General features: G+C 34.3%; 1 protein-coding gene across 1 annotated transcript; it reads right to left on the reverse strand.

Moving 5' to 3' along the window:
* Positions 1-528: 528 nt before the first annotated feature.
* On the reverse strand, positions 529-5,041 carry LOC135081212 (high affinity copper uptake protein 1). Its single transcript, XM_063975961.1, has 7 exons — positions 4,941-5,041; positions 4,321-4,473; positions 3,555-3,710; positions 2,940-3,052; positions 2,429-2,551; positions 1,260-1,289; positions 529-972 (listed from the first exon to the last, which is right to left on the reverse strand). Exons 2-7 carry the CDS (start codon positions 4,459-4,461, stop codon positions 771-773), a joined length of 765 nt encoding a protein of 254 aa, XP_063832031.1. The 5' UTR covers positions 4,462-4,473; positions 4,941-5,041; the 3' UTR covers positions 529-770.
* Positions 5,042-9,546: the final 4,505 nt, after the last annotated feature.

Raw genomic sequence — 9,546 nt, forward strand, 5'->3', positions numbered from 1 at the left:
TTGCTTAATAGTTGTCTCTTTCAGGTAATTTGGAACCTTGGTTTCGCAAGACAACTTAGTGTTCACCAATGAAGTCGGAAGCATCAATGACTAGTTCTTTTAGTTGGTGATATGTATTTGATGCCTCCGACCACATTTGCAAACACTAAGTTGTCTTCGTTCTATCTTTTCTGTTTATTTTTTTAATATTCGAATACATGTTAATTTACTATTCGAATATTAAATTTGGAATCTAAATTCGAATATTCGATTGCAACCCCTACTTACAGCCTTTCCACACGGCGGATTACAAGCGTTTTCGCGGATTCTCAATGTTTCCGCCTCGAGTTCGGCGTCTCGCTCCGCTTTGAAAACGCTTGTAATTCGCCAGTGTGGCAAGGCCCTTAGGCCCCGTAAATATAAATTATTTTTAAGCTTTTCTCAATCAAGGATGTTCAAGGATTAGTCCATGCCTTTAATATACCTAATTAATTTGTCAAATAAAATTGTTAAGGTTACCATAATTTTGTTCAAGTAAAACAAAGAAACTTAAAAGCATATTTTACTATATTTCATATATAACTAGCCTAAAATATTATGTATATTATCCTAAAACGTATATAACTGGTATAAACAATGCTGCCCAAAAAGTACCTACTTAAACAAAATCTGTCCTCTTATAACGTGATAATATACACCATGGAGTCGGTTCACGATTTGAGCGTATAACAGAGCGAGGTCGTAATTAACTAATAATACTAGTCTGGTTCACGTTCGCGGTATTCGGTGTATCAGTGACAGTGTTCAGTGAAGTCGACCACGACTGATTCGCGCCAGCCGAAGAGGAAGTAGCCAGTGGCCGAGCCGAGCACTACTGCTGCACACAGCCACGTGTTGTAGGTCATGAACACAAGCATGAGCATGTAGCTCACCAGGACCTGGACCCCGTGCAGAAACGTTTGCCACGCGTGGGCTGTACTCAGCATTGTTGGCCTGCAAAAGTTAAGACAGGTCAGACAAGTTATTTTATCACTAATCTATTTTCATTTATCCACGAATCGCCCTACTAGAAATACAAAATTGATCTAAAATACAGGGTGTTCGAAAAGTACTTAGTTAAATCGCTATTCGGGCACAAGAATCATCTTCCGAACGATTTCAATAAACAAATAACATCGAGAACATCACAAAAAAAAGTTGAGGAGAAAATAGATAGGTATTTCAAATATTTTTTTAGGGAAATAATACCACAGAATTAACTAATAACATAATTTACTTACACATTTCTTTCTAGCACGTGAGGAACTGGCCTGTAAATAAAAAAAATTAAATGGTCACAAATTATTAACAAAAATACGTAATTGCAAAACATAATAACTTATAACATGGCTTTCTAATAAAGGAAAAAAGTAAGATTTACTTAATGGCCGTAGCCACTTTACTTAAAGCATAATACATAATATGTTACCTTTTATGGTAAGTAATTAGCGATTACGAACTCATAACAGTAGGTAGGTAGGTACTAGAACGAATGTTAACACTGTCGGCATCATGCTATTTTTAATAGTGCGTGTTATTTTATGACTACAAAAAGCAAAATTCACATTTAAAAGTTTTACCATTTATTAAATTCTTGCAAAATATTTTAATAGATAGGAGGTAGGTATTAGAATTGAAAACGAGTAACGAACAAAATAGTTCGTACTAATTAATTTTAAATTACCTAAATGAAAGTATTATTATTATGAAATTTAGTTATTACCTACCTAATGACGTTGCCATTAACTAAGTTACTATCTAGAGCATATAAGCTGTTTAAAACGTATTCTAATCGCGAAACGGAAAGTAGCGTATTGCATTTGCATGTAAAGTGAGTGTTTGTATGTTTATCATTGTAAACAACGTGGTTATTGTTATTTTATCATGTGTTGTTCGCACCGCAATGGCGCTACATTTTAATGACTAGTCGATGCCCGCAGATCTACCGCTATTTAACCACCTATATTAAATACAAGTAAGTGCTCCCACACCTCACACCACTTGAAAATTTTGACAGAGCAGTCATCCGGCAAGGGAATATTCGTGGGTCGATTTTATAAAGTAAAAAATTCGGTACTATTAACTTGTGCCAAAACTCTTGTCCAATAAATATTAACTATATTAAAACCTATTTATGTCTCACCATGCTTACTCGTTGCCTAAGAATGAAGGTAAAACTTTATTACTTTTAGAAATCCGTGACTAATAAGGACAACATGTCCATAAAATTAGTGGGTACAATTTCCAATGCAGTGACATAGGTACATCCGCTTATCTCGAACTATTGTTCATTGTTAGTGTCAAACGAAACACTGTAGATCAATCACTGAGGAACTGGTTTGCGCGCAAGGCTAAGTCACATAATACACCTTAAAACAGTGCAATAATAATAAAGAACAATTTACTCAACTGTATAACTTGAGGTTCATCTGCTGCACAAATATTAGAAACTCCTTTGTCAGGAGGCGAGACCGCACAATACTGAAGCCCTGTATATGTTTTCCAAAGTAAATGTTTCCTGTAATATTTGAGTCTGAAATAGAAAATACAAAAATATAATCACCGTTTCGAATAAGTACTTACATAGGAGATAAGTTCACTTCACTTTATCAGTGAGTTCAGTAAAGCAGAAAATACAAACAAATGTTATCTCATCGCTGGCGTGGGTATTTATTTATACTTACTGTATTATTGAGTATTTGGATATAATACCCAACATTGATAACTAACTATCGAACAGATTGTTGTAATGAAACAGAAATATTTAGGCGGATATTATTGTCGTTACGACCATTACAGTAAATATCGACAAGTAGAACGTTAAATACAGACTGTCAACCTAACGCAAAATTTTAGAAAAATCGCTGTACAATTCTATTGGCAAATAGGCTTGCAAGAAAAAAATGATAGAAGAAACTTACCCTTCATAAAGTAGAGCCATGAAAAATATTGCAAAGAATGAGCCAACAAATTCTCCTACTTCAGTAACATCCCACCACGAAAATAGAATCTTTTCAACGTAGCCACCATGAAACTGGAAACATTAAAGACGTTTCAGTATATCTTAATTTGGTAGTTTAATACAACTACATACAATTCAACTTGCAAAATTATTATATTTCGACAGTAGGTATAGTTACGTGCTTGTAATATAATTTCAACACTCAACATTCTATCAACACTTTATCGGAATTTGGAAATTTAGGTTTAGTATTGGCGATACTTTGTCTACAAAATCTACGAGGAACTGATTGCTGAAGTAGTCGTAACATATAATATCATGTTTGTTATTTTAAATCAATACTTTAACTTTAAAAATGGCAACGCAAGCAATAGTCTTAATAGAATTTAGGTGAAAGAAAAGGTTGACGGTTAGTTTATCGGGACTATTTCCACCTCTCGTTCCCTCTGCTGCCACTCCTGGTAGTCATGATCTCCAAGTATCCGAAAGAAAGCTAAGTTTGTCTATAAGGGACAAGACTAGGCATCTGTTAACCGTTAGTTTAGTAGGCAATCGTTCTTCAAAGCATACGTACAGTCATCGACATCATGCTGTGACCACTGCCGCTACCGTGGTCGTGGTGTCCGCTCCCATGGCTTCCGTGGCCACTATGACCGCTATGGCTTTCAGGGCTTCTGACGTCGGACCTATAGTTCATACTGCTCATGTCTTCACTTGTATTAAACATATCCTGGGTAAAATAAATCCAATTAAAGATATTATGTTAGACAAAATCAGAGTCTGAACAGTAACGGAGTATAAATAATTAATCGTAATAACTCGTAAATATTGAATCAACGAATTACAAAATAATGACTTTAGACATCGTACTCGTTGTTTAAAATTAATAACTAGCAATTTAAAAAAAAGTTTTATTACGACTGTTATAAAGAAAACAGTGCCAGCATCAATTTGTGAAAAATATGAAAGAATTATAGTGCGAAAACGATATTAATAATGGCAGGTCAAACAAATTGAAATGGTTGATGGTCCCTTTAATGACACATCTAGCAAAAACTTCCTGCAAAGTGAAATTTAATGAAACATTAATTTATTAATGAGAATTCCGTAGAATTCTTCTAATAAATGGGTATTTCATGAGATACCTGATTTTAATTGATATCCGTGTTAGCAGGAAAGTTATCAGTTTATCCTTAATTTTAATTGTCATGATTGGGAAACCCAACTTTAAAAGTAACTTTTATTGATCATAATTATGACGTAAAGGTACGAAAGTTGCCAAAATTAATGATAAATGATGTAAAACTCTATCAATAGTTTGCAAAAGTCCAAAAACTCACGTTTATTGTGTTCCCAATCAGATGGGTGATATTTCGTTGATGTTCTTCGTGCATTGCGTGTGCCATATCATGGTTCATATTGCTATGATCCGCATGCCCCGTTTCATGATTCGAATGATCCATATGTAAATGATGATCCATTTTAGCCGTTAGCTACTGGAAAGAATCATTTTATTTTAATTTATGAAGAGGTTTTTGTAACATTTAACGGTAAATTCAACGTTAAAACTAATATTATTTAGATTAATGTTAAACTTAACAAGTGTCCACCTCCAAATTCAAAAGCAATATAGTGATACAGTGAACGGTTCAACTACATAATGGGAGTTCGATTGTTTTAAAAACCAGTCTTGAAGCAGGTGGAAGTTTATTAAACATGTATGTTAAAACCAAAAACAGATTTAGCTACCACGCTCTTAATCATAGGCCAAATAAATATTACAATGATTGGTTATGACGTATATTATGTTAACAATGACAAAATATGCAACATTACACTTTAATGACTCGATTAAAATTTTGCTGCGTTGTTGCTTGACCACGTGTTATATCGTAATGAATCAATTAATTGGGTAATAATAAGATCGCTTGTCTACAATAAAATTATTACATAATACTACCTCAGTTAGTGTGCTTGTAAAGCACTGTTGTAAACTTAATTTCTTTACCAATGATGTAACTTTCTGAGGAGGTAATGGACACAACAGCGCACCACGCCAAAATTCACTGTAACGCCGTTACCGCGCGTGACGGACTGGTCAACGAACCTCTTTTTGTCCAAGTTTCCGAGGTAGAATTATTCGATACTGAACTGGATTAGGCAAGTAAGATTTATGAAAGTACACTCTTAACGTACTTGTAAACGCTTGGCCATTCACATTAAAACTGGGTGGCTACATAGCATTGACCTTTTTAATGAGATCACTTTCACTTGCTAAAACTTTGTCTCATTGCAGTGCGGCTTTAGAAAAGTTTTACGAGCAAAAGTTACACGTGCCATGTATTATACAGGCTGTAGTTTGTTTAGTAATTTGATCTACGACAACCAACGGAACCAAGTTTGAGAGTCCGATGGACAGAGTAGAGTGGCCTGCCATCATTCGTGCGACCATGATCCCTTATTGGACGGACCTTGGATGACGGTGTTGTTACAATTCTATCGGTTGTGTATAAGGTTCTTGAGTGTATAGCTATTTTAGTTTATATGCTTGCATAATTCCATTTCCTTTGTGAAATTATGCAAGACCAAACTGTATTACCGATCGTTAACAAGTGGGAACATTCGCTAGAAATATTGCCCATTAGAGAGAGACACGATTTGATGATCTAAAAGCAAGATTCTACAGAATATCCCATCTGTCCAAAGATCGTCGTATGTGGAAAGGTCAAACTAAACGACTGTTAATTTGGACAATAACAAAGTCTGGTTTGCTGAACTCAAATTGGCGATGCATATTGGTCAATATCCATGAGAATGTAAAGTCCGATATCGTAAGATTTGTAGGATAAAGAGTTGTAGCTATAACTCAGCTACTTTGAAAGGAGCCTTATGCCCGTTTTAATCTTCAATCCCTAATTTTTAAGTGATCCCTATGGTAACACATATCAGGAATTTTGTTTTCATAAGGTTCACTTAAAAATTAGGGATTGATGGTGAAAACGGGCATTAGTCTAAAGAATTTGAATGATGTGTAATGGTCCCGCCCGTGATATGTCGTGTGCTTGTTGAGGATGTTTTAATGCAGATGTTAATGGATTAACGAAGTCTGAAACAGGTTTTTATTCGAATGTAACTCTGCCAACTTTACCTGTCGTGAAGTTATGAATACATAACAGGTAAAAACATACGAAAACCCAATAAAGTTGTACCGGCAAAAACACCGCGCCGTATTATGTCGGAAATTCGGAATTCATGAAGCATTACGCCATTCAATCTGTGCTCTTTGAAATCGGTCTAGCAAATAAAACTTGTTCAGGACATGAAGAAGAGCAGATTAAAATGTTACCATTCGCTGTCTGAATGAGTTTCTGCAGGCTGCTGGTGGGCCCACAGGGAATCCCTAAATAAAGTTAATTTCTAATGCAGAGGAATTTGCTGGTTACTACACAAAATATTGAATGAAGTGAATATTTATTTTAGGACTTCTAGAACTCCACAAATACGAATTTTATTTTAAAAAATCGTCACAGGGAAAGTTCATGGTTCACTGAGTCAAAGATGCCAGGCAGAACTGTGTTAGGTGAATGCCAACAGAAATTGCATAAACTGTTATTGGCAGGTGGAAACAAAGGTAGGAGTGAATGCAATCAGAAGAAATTTAATTATAACTCACCTATTCCAAGTCAAAAATTATGCAAAAGAAACCTATATCAGTATTAATCAGGAACATACCATAATATCAGAGAGAATCAGAGATTTATTAAAGATTTTCAAATAATATTATTCGCTGAGACGATTCATATTTTATGATTAGGTAGGTATAATTTTTTCCTGTTTATCAAATCAAGGTACTGTAGATGTCTTTAAGAATAGATGACAAGTCTTAGGATCACAAAAAATATATTAGGTGGTAACATGCTCTGTTAAGTAATGATACATCTCTCTCATTAAACTTTCAATAGTTATTAAAAATACAACAGAAATCAGAGAATAAACATAAAAGTGACTCGGACAGGACGTTATGAGTAAAATAAATTTTATTGGGCTTTGTTTAAAAATTTAACCTTTAACCTTGTAGGAGTACCAACTACAAAATAAAATAGTTCAAACTCTGGTCATGTAAGGAAAATCTACATCAATATTTTTAACTTACTTATTTACATACCGTACTAGGTAAATTTAATAATAATATTGGAAATCAGTAGTAGTAATAAATTATATTTTATTATGAGATCCAAAATGTTAAGCATATAATTGGACTGTATATTAGTAGGCAGATAGAGAGTGGTGATACGGATAGTGATAGCTTAGTGTTTTACAAAACTTTCGAGCAGTTTATATAATGAATGAGACACATTCACTTACTGCATTTTTACCTTTCCTTAGTTGGAAGTTCCAGGCAAGTAGGTACTGCGAAAAATTCTACCACAACTTCGTCGATTTAATACTAAAACATTACCAAATAAAATTTAACACTCACTTTTTAAGTTTTTGCTACGTTCAATCTGATTCAATATCAAGACATTACGCTGACTGAAGAGACAGTTTTTTTCTGATGCTCGATTTATTTCGCTGATTTCGACATTTGCCCGACCATGTGTCAAACACAGCTGTCAAAAATGTCAAACAGGTGTTTTTTTAAACATACGTCAAACAGGTGTTTTAGTGATGTACCAGTTGGTGAAATCGAATTATAAAGTGTATACTATAAAAAGTTGTCAACCATTTTTCAACGATTGATGAAAATTAAAAATGCCAGTGACTATGTAATTAATAGATGTAATAGGCCGTATACCAGAGACAAAAATACTAAAATGCTGCTGCATGGTTTAAACGACAGTGCCCCGATTACGCTAATTTTAAACATCTCCACTTAAATTATTAAAGAGCATCTCCAATACAGACGCGCTTCTTCGATTTCTTCGATTCTGCGATATGGATTTGTCAAAAGCTTGTAAGCTGACGTCCAGGCACGTTGAAGATGAAAATTTTTAGCGTAATCGGGGCCCAGAAATGCAGTTTAAAATTTTCCAAAAAAATTCAACCTTTTCTTGTCTATCATGCATGCATGCTCAATGTAACTAGCTTTTACATAGCAACTTCGGTTACGTTGATTGACTACATTTTGGCTCGCACAGTATGGCGCAAAAATGCTTGGCTTTAAACAGGGTGATCGGAAACCATTTATAATATTAGTAGGATAGGAAGGGTCATTTTAAGAATAGAATGGATGTTTACTGCTTATTGCTGTCGTCAACTCCTTTTTTAAAAATATTGGTTATTCTTTTATTTCAAAATTAAATAAAAAAAATAATGACCACAAGCAAAGTTACCTCTACTACGTAGAAATAAAGTTGATCTTGATATGACGTCTCCCGTACAAGTAAATTTATATTGCCTCCTATTGCTCGATTTGAGCAATAGGAGGCAAGTGGCACTTTTTGATCGAATCGAAAATCGAATCCGTTGTAACTCCATACTAAGCTCCATACAAAGAAGAGGCCTTTCGACCATCTTCGACATTATTAAAACAGTCACATTTTGCCAGTTTTCTAGGGGGGCTGTTGTAATGAATTTTATGTCTAATGCAAATGCACAGAAATAGCGCAATAAATAAAATTCTATTAAAAAAAAGAAAAGTAGAAAGCAGTTTAAAAACCCGGGCCCCCATTACGCTAAAAAATTTCATCTTCAACGTGCCCGGACGTCAGCTGTTTTGAGAAATCCGTATCGGGGTATTTCGCCAAAAATGGTCAATTTTGCCTAATTTCCTTGGTACAAAATATTTTTTTGTTTTTAACTATTTTTAGTTTCCCATTGCATTAAGTAGCAAAAACTAAGCTAATATATCTAAAAGGGGTGTCATAATTCGTTTTAGAAACAAAGTTATAAGGTCATGAATTTTTGGTAGCCAAGGAAATTATTATAAATATTTTTTTCTCTAAGTTTTCTTCTGTGGTTTGCTTTTTTTTTGTTTGACCAATTTTTGTGTACCTTCGCAAGCCAACATACCAATTAATATTGTATCATTACGACTTTTTTACACAACTAAGGAAGATAAATGCAGTAGATTGAGTTTAGAGTTAAAAACAAGTTGTTATGTATCTATTCTGATACCCATTTCTTAAAATGTCAATTTTAAACTTATTCCAATACTCAAAATTTTACTTTACGCCGAATTAAAAATGGTCTTTTATAATTTGCTAGGTCATTTTATGCCACGGAAAACAAGGAAATTAGGGCCAAAGAAATTAGATTTATGTCTAAAAGACACCACAGACAAAAACCTATTTACCCTATGCATTTACTATTTAAATCATGGGTTTACCCCTACAGACACTACATCTGTGTAAATAAACAATAAAATTAATCCATTGTTTAGCTGCAAAAAGCCGTCCAAAGAAATTGACTTTTTAGTAAACAAAAACCCAAGGAGGGACCTACTTATGCGATTTGTCGCGAAACTGATCAACGAAGTACTGTCCTGCCTCGATGGCCTCTTGGGACGAAATGGCCGAGTGTAACTGTGCAGTGCATTACATTCTAAGTTCTTTCGTTTCATTACT

This window comes from Ostrinia nubilalis, chromosome 2 (genome assembly GCF_963855985.1).
Source record: "Ostrinia nubilalis chromosome 2, ilOstNubi1.1, whole genome shotgun sequence".
In the NCBI taxonomy this organism is placed as follows: domain Eukaryota; kingdom Metazoa; phylum Arthropoda; class Insecta; order Lepidoptera; family Crambidae; genus Ostrinia; species Ostrinia nubilalis.